Here is a 17,504-nt window from a genome sequence, read left to right as displayed (position 1 = left end):
ACAACAAGATATTCATGGGAAGCAACCCCAAAGGGTCACGAGGTCATGCCTCCAAGAGGGAACTTCAAGTCGCCCTCTTCAGGCTAAAGGTTATCTTTATTCTGTGTGGGGCATGCTACCGTGTGTGTGTGTGTGTGTGTGTGTGTGTGTGTGTGTGTGTGTGTGTGTGTGTGTGTACAGTTTGTGGGAATCCCTTCTTGCCTTCCACTAGGTGAGCTGGGGGAATCAAACTACGGTGAACTTGGTGGCAAATTCCTTCGGGTCCTGAGCCATCTCACTAGCTCTTGAGACTGAGCATTTCTCACAAAAGAAAGTAATGGAAACAGATCTCTCAGTGGCCACCACAGGGAGAGACAGATGCCTGAATTTCTAGACAATTTTACAGATATTGTGGGAAACTTTACATTCTTGATAGGAGCTGTCATTTATAGAACAAGCTTCATAGTCCTTAAATTTCTAAATGTATAAAGCAATTATTTTTGGTTTTTTGAGACAGGGTTTCTCTGTGTAGCCTTGGCTGTCCTGGACTAAATTTGTGGACCAGGCTGGCCTCGAACTCACAGAGATCTGCCTGCCTCTGCCTCCCGAGTGCTGGGATTAAAGGCATGTGCCACTACCACCCAGCAAATACGTTTTTTATATATATAATACATTTTTAATAGATAAAAGTCATGCATAGCATTCTAGCTGAGGCAAAAGAAAAACAAGATTTGCTGTGAAGGGCAAACCAAAGCGCAGAGGTACATATCACAGGACCCTGTGTTGTTGGTCCTCTGCACAGGTACTGCCAGAAAACATGGGTGCTGGCACTGCCACAGCAGGGCGCATAGAGTGCTGGGAAAGACAGAAACAGATGGCTGCCCAGACACCAAACCTCGGATGGCCTGAAGCCAAAGCTGAGTATGATCAGGAGGTAAAACTTCCTCTCACAGCCTTCACAGAGACCCTGAAAGAGCTCTAAACAGAGACAACGCTCTCTCAGGTACGCATGGGAGCCCAGCACAGCCCAAAACAGCCTGGACACAGACCTCAAGAGAGGACAGCTGACCTCACTCAGGCCGAAAAGATGGACCTGAGGAGCAATAGGAAGGCTCTGGACAGGAACAAAACAGGTCGAAGGTGAAACCTCCTAGCATGGGGACATCTCTCCAGACAGACAGGAAGGAGAGCACCTTCCTTGGACACCCTCCCCATTCAGCGTCCTGCTCAACACTGGACTCAACAGGGGGACGGGAAGAGGGGAGCTGGGGAAGGGAATGTGAACAGAAAGACCACAGGGACCGCCATGGTCAGTCATGGCTCACCATGGGCCTAAAGTAGAGAGGCGCACAGGGTCAGCCATGGACAAGAGCCAATCATCACTTCCACGCAAGGGTTGGTGTCTTGACACCCACCTGGGACATCCAGATGGAAGGAGACCTTTTGTCCCCCGGCCTCACAGCTGTACTCCCCAGCATCCGCCTTGCCCGCCTGCTGCACCACCAGCCTCCTGGAGCAGCCCGAGGCCTCCACTCGCACCTTCGAGCTGGAGCTCAGCTTCTTCCCGTCCTTGAACCATGTCACCTCAGTCTGGGCCTGGGCCACCTCGCAGCTCAGTGTGGCACTGGCCCCCGCCTCTGCCTTCACCTCGCTGCGTGCCTGCTGCTCCTTGGCAAACACCACTTTGGGTTCTGGGGACGGACAGGGATGCACAAGGTGAGAGGGATCATTGATCAGGAAGGCCACAGCAGTTTAAGTACCGGGTGGTACAGTGGGAGGACAGGACATTGTTTGGGTTTCCCACTGGCTGATACCAAAAAAAGCCACAATCCCACTCAGCACAAAACTATAATATGTCTACACATCTTGCCACCACTGCATAAGATGTTCCAGGAGAGATGCTGGCCCAGTTCCCGGGCTCACCCTGGAAAGGTCTGCAAGTCATGACATTTGTCCACCCACCCCTCCCTGACCGTGGGGACGGGTCTCCCATCTGACTGTGTAAGGGTGTGTACTCAGCAGGCCTGAGAGTCCTTAATGTCCCACACCCTGTCCTTCTTCAATCATCATCGGCTGCTGCATCTGAAGAAGAGCCCGGACCACATGAGGCCCTAACTGCTTGGTCCTGATGATGGTGGCAAGCCTCTGATCTTTCTGGCCGTGCACATGTGCATGTGCACTGTGGCGTCCTGACGCGTGGTTCTTGCCGACTCTTCGGTCACCGTTCACTGTGACATGCTGTGGATTTGGCGAAGCGTGGGAAGCGACTGTCTGCCTATCATCCTCAGCCTTTCACAGTGTCTTAGAGTCTCTGTTAAAGGCCTTCTGAATCAGAGCGCTTAGTTTCCACGAGCTCCAGTGTACCCAGCTTCTGCTGTGATGACAGTGCTTAAGCTCCTAGAAGGAACTCTGTCCTCACCCTGCAGTCCTTAGAGCAATCCATGACATCACCTTCAGTTTTCACACTGGCACCTTATAGCCCTTGAGAGGACCCGTGTGATCTGAGCTGCTGTTGTAATTTCATAGTGTTTTCCATGTACAGTCAAATGTCGACCATGTCATTTGCGACGATGCCCTTGCTACGCACTCTGCGCAGATATAGAAACACAAGGGGGTGGGAGATGGGCAGCTGAGGCTGTGTTTATGCTTTAACGCCCTGGGTTTGAATGAGGATGGCTCTCATAGACTAATGTATTTGCATGTTTGGATCCCAGTTGGTGGAACTGTTTGGGAAGGATTGGGAGGTGTGGCCTTTTTGGAGGAGGTGGGTCACTAGGGGGTGGGGCTTTGACGTCTCAAAATCCCCACCGTTTCCAGTTAGCCCCCTCTGCCCTGTGCTTATGGATCAGATGTACGCTGGCAGCTGCTGCTCCAGGAGCATGGCCTGTCTGTCTGCTGCCAGGCTCCCTACATGATGGGCATAGACTCGCATCCTCTCAGATTGTGATCCTACAGATTAAATGCTCTCTTTTATAAATCGCCTTAGTCATGGTGTCTCTTTGCAACAAGAGAAAAGTAACTAAGACACCCTCCCTCTGCATGCCAACGCACTCTTGTTATCTGCTAACCACTATTGCATTGAGAATCTATTGTAATGTATTAAACTAAATTAAATTTGGTCCGGAGGTTTGGGTTTTGTTGTTTTTGTTTTTGTCCAATTCTAACTTATCTTGACTATAAGTTACTCTTGTGACAAGTATCCAAGTGCTCCAACATGGTCAGGCAACACAGACACCAGCTGGGAACAAACAGGCTGTCTCTACCTCACTTCCCTTTTCTGCAGGTCATTGCCTCTTTTCTGGCTGTAAACATAACCTGCCCATGATCTGGGGCAGAGCCATCCCTGGACTAAATTGCTGTCCAATTCTAGAATCACATAAATCTAAGATCCACAAAACTAGATTGGCTGCAACCCTGCCCCTCACACCCGCCCTGCCCTGCCCCCCCCCCTTTTTTTTTAAGTGTGTATGGGTGTTTTGCCTGCAGGAGTGTCTGGGCACCACATGCACGCAGTACACACAGAGGCCAGAGGAGGGCACCCTATACCACTCCCAGACAGGAGTTACAGATGGTTGTGAGCTGCCACATGGGTGCTGGAAATTGAACCTGGGTCCTTGGAAAAACAGTAAGTACTCCCACGGAGCCATCTCTCCAGCCCGTGGGGGCTCTGTGGTGGTCTTGTACCTAACAGCGACTGTTCGCCACCAGCTCTCCTCCCGAGTGTTCTGGCTGTAGTGGGCCTGAGAAATTCGCTGTCATCTGCAACCCAGCCCACAGCAATGCTCAGATAGTGGTGGCAACTGGACAGCTGCAAACCCATTTTCACTTCTTTCTGTCCATGCAGAGCCTGCTGCCTCTGAGAAAACGCTTAGTAATCACTCCTCGTCTGATCTCAGACTTGGCACTATAAACATGACACTTTTGAGGATGCTTTAAAGCTTTTAAATTCACTTTGCAATATGCTCGTTGCTAGTATATGGTGAGGGTGTTCTGTACATTGGTCTTTGTCTGCAGGGTTCTTTCTCTATCATTTATCTTTTGAAGAAATCTTATCATCTGTAAATCTGTTGGGGTATTATTTCCCTATCTTTGGTGCGTTTTGTTGGGTGTTTTTCCTGGTTACGCCTCTGGGTGTGGTGACAGCCAGCCTCTTTATGCTGCCCCCGTCCTGAATACTGCAAAGTAATCCAGTCTTCAGTTCGCATGCCATACTGCTTACCAGGTCAAGAAAGAATCTGCTTAACGACATCTGTTACAAATTTTATGACATGACTGATGATAAATTTTGTCATATACTTCTTTTTAGTTTATACTGCTGAGTTTTATCCTCTGTTTTGCCCTTATCTGATATAGTTTCACAGGTTTTGGTGGGTCAGATAAAGTAGGGCTATAGGCTCATTTTCTAATAATAGTCAACACTGACGGTCCTGGGCCACGAATTTCCTCATGAGGTGTGATCTTGTGGTATGCCTCTGAGTTCAGTTGTTAGTACTATGTTTCCCAAACTGCCTTTGATACCCATAATAGGTTGACCTAAAAATATGGGTCCTTACACCCCGGACAGCTTTTACTATGCTATCCGTATAAACAGAATTGAAGGCCTAGCTCTTCCTGTTCTCTAAGGGGATATCTGTAAGCCCAGAGTAAGTAACTCTCAGGATGTTTGGAGGCCATCGCAGCCACCATCCAAGAATCTTGTGATGTGGGCTCTCGGGCTATGACTAACCCACCTGACACTCAGTTTGAGTGAGTTGAGTTCCTGGCCCATTTTTAAAATACAGAAATGATTAAACCAACATTTGTGTCTAGACCATCTCTTGCTTTAAATTTTTTTCTTTTTTCTTTTTTGATTTTTTTGAGACAGGGTTTCTCTGTGTAGCCGTGGCTGTCCAGGACTTGCTTTGTAGACCAGGCTGGCCTCAAACTCACAGCGATCTGCCTGCCTCTGCCTCCCGAGTGCTGGGATTAAAGGCGTGCACCACCACGACTGGCTTTAAGGGTTGTTTTTTTTTTTTTTTTTTGTCTTATTTTATTTTGTTTTGTTGGTATATTTATTCATAAACAATTTCCTAGTGATGGAATACTGAAAACATTAACTAATGACACCCAGGAATCAACGTACGAGAAGATTCCTTAGCAAAAGAAGATGAACGCTCATCTCAGATTTCTGATGAGTTGGGAGGCGCAGACAGATGAACTCCTAAGGAATTCTATAGCGTGAACACTGCACCGTGGACAGAGAACCCCTCCACAGAACTCACCTTGTTTCTTAAAGGAGAAAAAAAAAACATACCTAGCTCTTCCTCCTTTCCTAAATGAAGGCTGATACTGACCTGTTTTCTAGCCTGCCTTGAGAAAATAAGACTTTCCCTGAGGAGAGCTGCCTCCTCCTCTCAGCAGCACACCCCGAAAACTCTCTGCTCTTTCCTTAACCACACACAGACACTGTGTTGCAATGTGTATACACCTCAGTACACACAGAGACCTCTACAGCCCAGAATCAGGAAGGAAGAGCCAGGAACCTGAAACTACACCAGCCAGCTTTTTTTTTTTTTTTTTTGTAATTACTATTTTCTTATTTATTTTTTTAACTTTGCATGCATTGGTGTTTGCCTGTCTGAGGGCATCAGATCCCCAAAGCAGGAGTTACAAACAGTTGTGAGCTGCCATGTGGGTGCTGGGACTTGAACTCAGGACCTCTGGAAGAGCAGCCGGTGCTCTTAACCACTGAGCCAGCTCTCCAGCCTCACCAGCCAGCTTTTGTTGCAAGAAAAGCCAACTGTGATTAAGGGATCAAGATTTCCACTTAAGATTTTACTTACCGTGAATAGAAATGCAAACAAGATGTCTGTGCTGGATTAGGGCACGCAGGGCCTGCATACACTGGGATGCTCACAGAGCCCAGGTGTCTAGCTAACCCCAGTGCTAAATGCCAGGAAGAGCCAGGGATGTCTCCGGGCACTAAAAAGTAACACAGAGAAGCCCTGGAGTGCTTTTGGATGATAAACGCTACCACATGAATACAAGGGCAGCTCTCCTAACTTAGTCACATCTGTTGCCACATGTATGACAATAGAATGTGAAAGATTCAACGCTTGCAAAGGGCAAGTCTCCTGCTGCAGTACGAGGGTCCTTCATATTACTAGTCAGCCTTAGCATCTCATCCAAATGAGCAAAGTTAGTGCCTTCAAACAACTGACCTGTGACATCCAGGCGGAAGGAGACCTTCTGTCCCCCGGCCTCACAGCTGTACTCCCCAGCATCCGCCTTGCCTGCCTGCTGCACCACCAGCCTCCTGGAGCAGCCCGAGGCCTCCACTCGCACCTTCGAGCTGGAGCTCAGCTTCTTCCCGTCCTTGAACCATGTCACCTCAGTCTGAGCCTGGGCCACCTCGCAGCTCAGTGTGGCACTGGCCCCTGCCTCTGCCTTCACCTCGCTGCGTGCCTGCTGCTCCTTGGCAAACACCACCTTGGGTTCTGGGAAAAGACAAGGGCACACAGGGTCAGAGAAACTGTCTAGGTCAGAAAAACCACACAGACAAAGAGTCTGAGTAGGTAGATGGATAGCAAAACACCCCCCCCCAGCGTACCACCCCACCCCAGCAATGCTCTGCACTGGCTGTGCCCCGAAGAAGCCTTAGCATCTCTTGGGACAAAAGCAGTTTATCCACCTGCCACAAACTGACGGGCAGCTCCAGCATGTGAGTTTCACAGCAGGCAAAGATAGCCATTTGTCTTGTGGCTAATGCATTTATAACCTGCTCAAGAATCTGCTATTACCCTGAAACCATAAGATAATTTGTGACACCTGCTATGGTCCTGTCTTACCCTCACCTTGACATCTCTAGCCGCCTGCAGTTGGCTCTTCAGTGAAGAGGACACACACCCAGTATGATTTTGTCCCCCTTTGTTCCATGCACCTCACAAGTCACTGGGATTGGGGAAAGAGATAGGGGGCAAATCTGCCTATACACCGGCTGCTCTGAGCTCACCCCATGTTTGGATCTCATTGTTGGTTCCTATCTTTAGACTCAATCTCTGGGTTATTTTAGCTCTTGAAGCATCGTGGCATCTGGTATAGCAAGTGCCCCTAAGTCGATCTTCGACAGTGGCTTGGCTCAACTCTTTCCCACTGGGACAGACATGTCCCTTTGTCACATTTGTACCCAAGAGTGATCTCCTACAGATCTCCCGGACTGTGTCCACTTAGTTTATCTTCTTCACTGTCTCCTCACGGTGTTTAACGATTTTCACAAAGTGTGCCAGCATACCTTGTAGGACTGGGAACTGACCGGGTGATGCTGATGATGCGATTGTAACTCTGAAAATGTCCCCTCGCAGGCAGCCATGCAAGTGCTCCCTCTGTGCTACCCTGTGGTCAGAAATCAGCCTCAACTCTCTCACTAAGTGTAATGATTCTGGCATAAGAGGGCACCACAAAACAACACCCCCAAAAGATCATAACTCCTCAGTTACTGAGTTCAAAGACACCGGGATGGCTGAAATACTAGACAAATAATGACATCTACCGGTAAAGATAGTCAATGAGTTCAAATAGGAAGCAAACAAGCCTATGGATAAAGCAAGGAAATCAGTTCAGGATGTGTCTAAGAAAGTCAGTATACAGGAGAGATGGCTGGCCAGCAACCTGCATGAGAAACTGAGAGGGGACATCAAGACCCTCAGAAAATATATGTGATAGAAATTTAAAACTCAGTTAATGAAATTTAAAATGCACTGGCAAGCACAGCGAGTAGGTTAATTAAGAATCTGAAAGGCTATCACAGATGGGAGAACCCCGGGAGAGACTGTGGCTAGACAACAGAAAAACAAAAGCAAAAACAAAAAACAAAAAAAGCGAGCATGCCCACAACAGTGGGGAACTCTGGGACATGGTCAAGAGATCAAGCCTAAGAATCTATGGGGTAGGAAAAGATGAGATACAAACTAAAGGAGTGGAAAATCAATTCAGTAAAATTATAGTAAAACATTTCCCAAATTTTGAGAAAGATGTAAGGACCAGAACACATGGGGAATTTACAGCCCCAAATAAACACAACCAGAGACTCTCCCCATAATTCACTGTAATGAACATGTCGAAGCTCACCAAAGACACAGCATTAAAACTGTAAGAGCACCAGAGAAATGGCTCAGCAAAAGTAAAGTTCTTGCTGCCAAGTGTGGGAGCCTAAGATTACAAGAACTCATACGGTGGGGGAGAACTGATTCCTGCGAGATGTCGTCTGACCTCCACATGGGTGCCACCATGTGCATGCGCATGCACAATTTTAAAATGTAATAACTTCTTTTTAAGGCAAATCCATTAGAATAACCTTAGACATCTCAGTAGAAATCCCCAAACCCAAGAAAACAAGGGATAATATATTCCATGCCCTGGAAGAAAGAAAAAACAGCTAAAAAGGAATATTCCGACAAAGTTGTCTCTTAAAATCAAGAGAAATAAAGACAGTTCAAGAGACACAAATTAAAGTAACTCCAGACAACCAAGCCAACACTACACAAGATTCTAATAGGAATCCTAAACTCAGAGGAGGAAAACAGTCTTAATAATAAAAACACGCAAATTAATAAACTTCATGAGAAGAGTCGATGAACAAAGGAGACTTAGAAAAGATTCAGTTCTGACCAATTCAGAATATGAGTAAACCTCATTAACAGAAAGAAGAGGGAGAAAGAATAAGAAGCTGGTGAGATGGATCAGAAGTTAAGAGCACTGGCAGCTCACAACCATCTGTCATGCCAGTTCCAGGGGACCCGATGCCCTCTTCTGGCCTCTGTGAGCACTGCACACATGTAATGTATATACATGCATGCAAACATGCATACACATAAGATCAAAATAAATCTTAAAAAAAAAACATAATGAGCAGTAATTGAACTAAATCAACTAACCAGAAAAAAAATGATCGATACAATTGCAGGAATCAGAGAACACCTCTCAATAATAATTCCGAGTGTACATGCTCTTCACTCTCTGACGGAGTAGCCTATCAGATTAAAAACTAAGATCCAGGGGCTAGAGCAATGACTCCGTAGTTAGCAATACCTGACGCTCTAGCGGAGGACCCAGGTTCAGTGCACAGCACCCACATAGTGACTCACAACCACCTGTAACTCCAGTTATGGAGACTGGTGGTCTTCTGACCTCGACAGGTGCCAGGCACACAGGCGGTACACGGATGTGCATTCAGGTGAAATGCTCATATACACAAAATAATAGAAAGAAATCTTGAAATGTTTTGCATATGTTAATAAATGTTTTAATATTGAACGATTTGTAGTTTGGTGGTTTTTTTTTTAGTCCCACTTCACTGGTAAATACAGACTTGAGAGAGAATGAATCAAACAAATAAAAGACCAAAAACAAGCAGGGGTAGCTACACTCAGAAGTCGTTAAACAGATTTCAAGGCAAAATTAGTCAGAAAATGCAAGGCAGTTCACTGTACATTAATAGAGGGAGCGATCTACTACATCAAGAAGATGTAGTAATTGTGAATACATACGTACATTGTCCCAAAGCACTGACCTGGCACATCCAGGCGGAAGGAGACCTTCTGTCCCCCGGCCTCGCAGCTGTACTCCCCAGCATCCGCCTTGCCCGCCTGCTGCACCACCAGCCTCCTGGAGCAGCCCGAGGCCTCCACTCGCACCTTCGAGCTGGAGCTCAGCTTCTTCCCATCCTTGAACCATGTCACCTCAGTCTGAGCCTGGGCCACCTCGCAGCTCAGTGTGGCACTGGCCCCCGCCTCTGCCTTTACCTCACTGCGTGCCTGCTGCCCCTTGGCAAACACCACCTTGGGCTCTGGAGACAGAGATAAAGACACATGGTCAGAGACAGTTTCTAGGTCGAGAAGGCCACATGGGAAAACAGCTTGAATGGGTCAGCTAGAGGACAGAGCTTCCTCTAAGGTCCTCACTGGCTATGACCAGGAGAAGCCTAAGGGTCTCTCAGTACAAAATCAGATCCTCCACATAGGATGCTAGCACTGTAGGAGGGCATGTGACAGAGTGTCTGTTGCTTCCGTGAGGGAGGGCATGCAGGTTCATAGCACATGGGTCTCTACCCATCCATGACAACAGAACACCACCAAGGACACTGTTCAGGGAGCATCATCACCAGGGCTGAGGATCCCTGAGGCTCCATGCCCTTGTCCTGTGCAATGTCAGCTGCTATGTCAGGAAGGGGCTGGGCCAGCTACAGTTAGACCTTGTCCGGGTGCCCCACCAGGAAGGGGGCCAACCTGGTTTTGTTTGTTAATGCTTGGTCCCCCTCAGTGTAACATTTATTTAGTGAAGGTGTTATCAAGCCTTTTTCATAGTCTTTTTTTTATGTGCATTGGTGCTTTGCCTGCATGTATGTCTGTATGAGGGTGTCAGATCTTGCAGGTATAGACAGTTGTGAGCTGCCATGTGGGTGCTGGGAATTGAACCTGGGTCCTCTAGAAGAGCAGTCAGTGCCCTCAACTGCTGAGCCATCTCTCCAGCCCCTTTAATAGTCCTTTTATGCATCCTACATGTTTTCACAAGGTTAGTCATTGGTGTGAGCCTGTTACTGAGCACCTGCAAGGCCAACTTAGTGCCTCAACACCCACCTGTGACATCGAGACGGAAGGAGACCTTCTGTCCCCCGGCCTCGCAGCTGTACTCCCCAGCATCCGCCTTGCCCGCCTGCTGCACCACCAGCCTCCTGGAGCAGCCCGAGGCCTCCACTCGCACCTTCGAGCTGGAGCTCAGCTTCTTCCCGTCCTTGAACCATGTCACCTCAGTCTGGGCCTGGGCCACCTCGCAGCTCAGTGTGGCACTGGCCCCCGCCTCTGCCTTCACCTCGCTGCGTGCCTGCTGCTCCTTGGCAAACACCACCTTGGGTTCTGGGGACAAATGAGAACACAGAGTCAGAGGCACTGTCTATGTCAGCAAAGTCACAATTGGAAAGACCCTGGATGGGTCAGCCGGAGGGCAGAACGTCATCCAGGCCCTGGACGCTGTGCTCAAGAGAAGCTCCAAGGCCTCTAAGCACAAGGAAAGTCATTCTCCCTTATCCACCCAGAGAACATTCCAGGCCTGCAGTAGGTGCCTCGAATGCAGAAAACACCAAATACTATGTGTGTGTTTTTCCTCAAGTGCCCCTAATAAAGTTTAGTTAATATATTAGGCATAGTAAGAAACTTAAATCAGGGGTGGTGGTGCACGGCTTTAACCCCAGCACTTAGGAGGCAAAGAAAGGCAGAAATCTGTGAGTTTGAGACCAGCCTGGTCTACAAAGCAAGTTCCAGGACAGCCAAGACTACATAGCGAAACCATGTCTCAAAAAGTAAAAAAAAAAAAAGGAAAAAAAAAAAAAAAAGAAAAGAAAAAAGAAGGAAAGAAAGAAGAGAAAAAATCATAAGCCAGGTGTGGTGGTATACAGCTTTAATCTTAATACTCTGGAGACAGAGAAAAGCACATCTCTAAGTTTGAGGCTAGCCTGGTCTACATAGCAAGTTCCAGGCAAAGCCAACCAAGGTTATATAGTGAAATCCTTCTCAAAAACAAAAAACAGAAACAATACTGAAGAAGATGTAATAATTATAAATATATACATGGATTTCACCAAAGCACTGACCTGTGACATCCAGGTGGAAGGAGACCTTCTGTCCCCCGGCCTCACAGCTGTACTCCCCAGCATCCGCCTTGCCCGCCTGCTGCACCACCAGCCTCCTGGAGCAGCCCGAGGCCTCCACTCGCACCTTCGAGCTGGAGCTCAGCTTCTTCCCATCCTTGAACCATGTCACCTCAGTCTGGGCCTGGGCCACCTCGCAGCTCAGTGTGGCACTGGCTCCCGCCTCTGCCTTCACCTCGCTGTGTGCCTGCTGCCCCTTGGCAAACACCACCTTGGGTTCTGGGGACAGACAGGGATACACAGGTCTAGAAACATTGTCTAGGTCAGGAAGACCACAGGAAAAAGAGCTGGCTTGGGCAAGGGAGGACAGTGTTCTCAACCTTAATGGAAAACTATGACCCTCATCACAGTGTAAGACTTGCTGCCTCTGCTCCGTCCACTCTGCCAATACCGTGCTGGAGACAGCAGCACTCACAGCAGATGGCTCTTTCACAAATCTTGGTGCCAGGCCTATGCCGACTGCACAAAATGCAGGTCTACAGGTTTATTTCCTTTATCTCTATAAAGGTCTCTGTGATCAAGGAATAACTGCTCCCGGTACTATTAGACATGTTTTCTGCATGAAATTATTTAAAGATTTGATTGCTATGCATAAGACTTATTCATTTTTTTTACCTCCGTTTTCACACAGTTTACTAGTGATCAGCCAAGTTATCATAACTTTTCAGACTTATCGCCATAAAACGTTTTGTCATAGTCTTTTAAACTAGCATTTCCATGAAGACTTGACAGCTTGTTCCTCAATGTCGGAACACAGACAACAGTTATGGGGGGGGGGGGTCTGATAGGGAGAGCGCTGCTGTGTAACAGTGCTAGAGGTCAGTCAGGACTGCGGCCCACCCTGTGAGTCCTCAAGGCTCCACTTGCACACAAGGCAAATGGCTGTCTGCCTCAGACTTGCCCACCTGAGGACCTGCAGCCAGCACTGACATTGACAGAAACGTGGGCTGACTTGCCAGGAAACGCTCATTCCTCAGTGTCCCTGAGTGCAGGGCAGGGAATCTATGGGGACCCCAGACACTCCTATCGAAACTGAAAGCAAAGATTATGTGGTATTAGCTTTAAACTATACTCCCTCTAAGTTCGAAGACTTATTTACTGAATTATCTATAGCCTAACTTTGGTCCCATGGAGGATAAAGAACTCAGCTAACCACTGAACATTTTCCAAGGTCCAATCATGGTTTTTTAAATATAATTTATGTATTTTCATTACTTGTGCATTGGTGTTTTGCCTGCACGTGTGTCTCTGAGGGTGTCAGATCTCCTGGAATTAGAGCCACAGACAGTTGTGAGCTGCGACACGGGTGCTGGGAATAGAACCTGGATCCTCTGGAAGAGCAGATAGTGTTCTTAACCACTGAGCCGTCCTCGGCCCCTCAGCCACACTCTTTTGTGTAGGAGAAGAAGGGGACTGAGACCATATAGCCAGAGTCCCAGACTCCACCCAACGGCGAAATGGTTCTGGGAACATATGACTATACATTACCCCATAGGAAAGCCATGCAAAGCTTACAAAATGGAGCCCTCTTACACGCTACGTATTCATCTCCAGCCTAGGTGCAGGAGAGGAGGAAGGATGGGAAATGTGAGAGATGAAGACTAATATAAAGGACAAGTGACCAGTCAAAGTGATAAGTCAGGCGCCTTTCCATGTCTCATGAGGACAAATAGGTACCTGGCACATCCAGGCGGAAGGAGACCTTCTGTCCCCCGGCCTCGCAGCTGTACTCCCCAGCATCCGCCTTGCCCGCCTGCTGCACCACCAGCCTCCTGGAGCAGCCCGAGGCCTCCACTCGCACCTTCGAGCTGGAGCTCAGCTTCTTCCCGTCCTTGAACCATGTCACCTCAGTCTGGGCCTGGGCCACCTCGCAGCTCAGTGTGGCACTGGCTCCCGCCTCTGCCTTCACCTCGCTGCGTGCCTGCTGCCCCTTGGCAAACACCACCATGGGCTCTGGAGACAGAGATAAAGACACACAGTCAGAGACACTGCCTAGATCAGGAAGACCACATTGGGGGTGGGGGTGGGGGTGGGGAATCCTGATGGTACAGATGGCACTGGGGAGCAGATGTCACTCAGACTCCATACCCGCTGTACCCGGCACCCCTCAGCACAGAACCAGATCGTCGCGCCTGGTGCCTCTGCTGCGGGGCTACTCTGGAGAGTGTCCCTTCAGAGGCTACTCCAGTGTCTCTGTGCTAGAGACCTGATGCCTTCCACCCCTGCGTTTGCTCTTCACTGGTGTCGTTGTCGCAGGCTGACCCTGTTTATAGCTTCACAGTCTGTCTTCAGATTTTTGGAGCTCTGTGCATATTTGAATACTGGAGTCTTACCTGCCACGTGTATTGTAATATTGTTCACCCCATCTGTGTGCCTCAACTTCTCACGTGTGTGTGTGTGTGTGTGTGTGTGTGTGTGTGTGTGTGTGTGTGTGTTCTGGTTGAATCAAGTATTTCCACAAAGCAACGCATGTGCTGGTTCTTTGTAGGCCACGCATGCATGCACTGGCCATGAAGTCATTCATATGGTAGTGTCCTGGCACACTCGGCTGTGAGTCATGTCATCTCACTCTGGGGCTGCCATTCGCCGCACTGTTGACTGCAGCCTGTGCACTGGGGGAGACTTCCGGGAATAACACATTTTCCAAACATGGAACACGCTTAGTAGCACTTGGGAAAGATGGACCTGTCTCTATACTTCACAGTAGTATCACAGGAAAGGAGGGGCGGGGCCTGTGACAGTGGTCAGCCAAGAGGTGGGGCAGAGCCCACTTCCATTTTGTTCTATTCTTCTATTGCCTCACGTGGGCCACTGTCCTATTAGCGCTGCTTTATGATGAGGGCGGCTGCTCTCACGGAGAACACGCTCTTTGTTGTTCACTTTTAAGAGTACACAAAGTGGGCTGGAGAGATGGCTCAGAGGTTAAGAGCACTGGCTGCTCTTCCAAAGGTGCTGAGCTCAATTCCCAGCAACCACGTGGTGGCTCACAACCATCTATAATGAGATCTGGTGCCCTCTTCTGGCCTGCAGGTGTATGTGCAGGCAGAACACTTTGTAATCAGTTTGTCAATCATCATCACACCCAAATATATAGACAGACAGACATACAGATACTGGTATAGATACAGATTTAGGCTCTGACTAGGAATGAAATTAAGTCTTCTGTAGTTCCTGGTAGTTTCTTCAGATCTTCCTCACAGTCCTTCAAAAACATTTGACCATTTCCTCACTGGCCTTCAAATGTCATTTGTTGGTCAGCAGATTAGAAAACCAAATGTGTCTACAGTTTGTGTAGTTACCGTAGAATTTTATTTTCCAAGCCTTTGCTGCAGTGTGTGGATGGAGCAGTGCCCCTATGTGCAAGGCGAGCCTTCCCATGGCTCTTACTACACCATTTACCTGAGGGGCTTTCTTAACTGGTGACTGTAAACCCTACACTACCTTGTCTTGTTGCCATTTCAAAAGTAAACTCTCTTCTGAAGTGGGATGTTAACCACTTTTTCCTGTAGTTCTGTTTTCCATGGTAAGGAGGACCTGCTGATTTCTGTAAAGAATTCACGATGAATTTTGTTGGACATTTTTCAGGATATAAGATGGTAATTGATTTTTAATTTTTTATTATTTGTGTGTGTGTGTGCGCGTGCGCGTGTGCGTGTGCGTGTGCGTGTGTGTGTGTGTGTGTGTGTGTGTGATGCCTTCAGTGTGGTCTAAGAGCATCTTGCAGCAGTTGGTTCCCCTCTTTCCTCTATGTGGATCGCAGGAATCAGATCTTCAGGCTTGGCAGCAGGTGCCTTGATCCATCTCCCTAGCCCATTAGTAAACGTTATGAAACACTTTGACTCTGCAGCGCCTGAGACCTCGGTGCACTTCCCTCTCGTCGCCCTGCTCTCCTGTGTCTTATGTTGAGCCAACTCCTCATGCCTTTCCTTTCCCTTCCCTCCCCTGTCCAATACTGCAGAGCAGCTTTCTACCAGACATTTAATAGCCTGGCCTTGACATGGATATGCCTTGCAGTTTTGCATATTTTCCCTGTAAGGTTTGGTGGCTTCCATGTCACATTGTTTCCATGAAATGTCACATTGTTTCCATGAAATGTCACATTGTTTCCATAAATTGACCCATCTTTCATTCTCTTGTTCCCCAAGTGAACAACGTGAAGGGCAATTTGTTTCTGGAACTTTTAGAACTATGTTCCTGCTGGGCTGCCCACCCCACCCCCCTCCATAAAACCAGCTTTAAAACTACAGCTTGCATTTAGTTAAAGCTTACAGAGTTGTTTGAGTTTTCAATTTCTTCTTTTGTCAGTTGTCTAGGAACTAGGCAAATCGTTATAACTTGCCAATTTTTTAAAACATAAAATTAGCTGTCGTATTCTCTTCAAATAATGTCTCACAAAAAGAAATGTTAGGCTTTTTTGACATTTGTCTGTGTTCATAATAGATTGTATAGATGGCCTCCCATATCATGGATTCAACAACAGAAAATAGAAATTATAGGGCTGGGGCAGCACTGCATCTCTGAGAAACGCAGGCTTCCTTCTTGCCATCAGTCCCTGAATGACACAGAAGAGCAACTGGAGGCACTGACAGTGCTGAGTGTAAGCAACCAGGAGACAAACTGAGATGCACAGAGGGAAAGAGTCTTGCAGAAGACTCAGGCTTGGTTCCAGTACCCACATGGTGGCTCTCAACCCCCAGCTCCAGGGAATCTGATGCTCTCTTCTGAACTCCATGGGCACCAGGCAAGCACATGGGTCACATACATGCAGGCAAACCATTCACATATATGAAGTAAATCATTCACATATATGAAGTAAACCAATCTGGTTTATTTTGGGGGCTTGAGGAGGTGCTATGTGATTCTGTTTTTTAGCATATAGATGGGCCTGGAAAGGTGGGCAATTAAGAGTGCTGGCTGCTCTTCCAAAAGTCTTGGGGCAGCTTACAGCCGCCTGTACCTCCAGCTCCAGGGTGCCTGATGCCTTCCTCTGGCTTCTGCTAGTGCCTGCCCTCATATGCAAAAACCCACATAGATGTACGTACACACACACACACACACACACACACACACACACACACACTTTTAAAAAATAAAATACATCTTAAAAGAAGAAAATGCCCAGAGCATTTGCACTGATTACATGTAAATCAATGTACCACCACTTTACATAAAGGACTGGCATACCTGAGGATTTTGCATTGGCAATGGGGACCTGGAACTAATTCTCAAGGACATCAGGAACAAAACACAAACCTACTGACCAAAAGCAGGAGGCAGCCTATAATGACTCAGCATTAAATCAGTCTCTCTGTCTCTGTCTCTGTCTCTGTCTCTGTCTCTCTCTCTCTCTCTCTCTCTCTCTCTCGGGTTTTTCGAAACAGGGTTTCTCTGTATAGCCCTGGCTGTCCTCAACTCACTTTGTAGACCTCACTAGCCTTGAACTCACAGAGATCTGCCTGCCTCTGCCTCCTAAGTGCTGGGATTACATGTGTGGCCACCATGCCCAGCCAGTCTCTTAACAAAAGGAAAATATAGCCATCTCTATGCACCAGCCAGCAGACCAATACCACCCGTCACTAGGGATACACTGCGCTTTTGCACAGCACCCCAGTCAGTGGCAGATCCCACAGCACTATGGCAGCATACCGCACCAACACTTCTCTAGCCTTGTTTTGCCCATCAGCTTCCAAGGGCTGATGACTCTGGTGGAAAACAACGGCGCACAGGACAGGCCTGAAAAGGTCATTCCACCCTGACAAGTGTCTATGGAAGCATTTGGCCAGTCTCTGCTCTGTACACATCACAAGAGCTGTGCAGCCATCTACCAGCAGGCATTTTCCTACAG

General features: G+C 47.9%; 1 protein-coding gene across 1 annotated transcript in view; it reads right to left on the bottom strand.

Annotated features, from left to right (window-relative positions):
• OBSCN (obscurin, cytoskeletal calmodulin and titin-interacting RhoGEF) overlaps positions 1 to 17,504 on the bottom strand; it is a 119,480-nt gene that overhangs the window by 79,017 nt on the left and 22,959 nt on the right. Inside the window, exons 14-19 of the mRNA XM_084760935.1 lie at positions 13,337 to 13,612; positions 11,603 to 11,878; positions 10,593 to 10,868; positions 9,527 to 9,802; positions 6,180 to 6,455; positions 1,395 to 1,670 (exon numbers count right to left, since the gene is read on the bottom strand). Coding sequence (XP_084617061.1) covers positions 1,395 to 1,670; positions 6,180 to 6,455; positions 9,527 to 9,802; positions 10,593 to 10,868; positions 11,603 to 11,878; positions 13,337 to 13,612 — 1,656 coding nt within the window. The remainder of the gene's footprint in view (positions 1 to 1,394; positions 1,671 to 6,179; positions 6,456 to 9,526; positions 9,803 to 10,592; positions 10,869 to 11,602; positions 11,879 to 13,336; positions 13,613 to 17,504) is intronic.

This window comes from Acomys minous, assembly GCF_964271855.1.
Source record: "Acomys minous genome assembly, chromosome: 16".
NCBI lineage: Eukaryota > Metazoa > Chordata > Mammalia > Rodentia > Muridae > Acomys > Acomys minous.
This window is presented reverse-complemented; position numbering and strand designations above follow the sequence as displayed.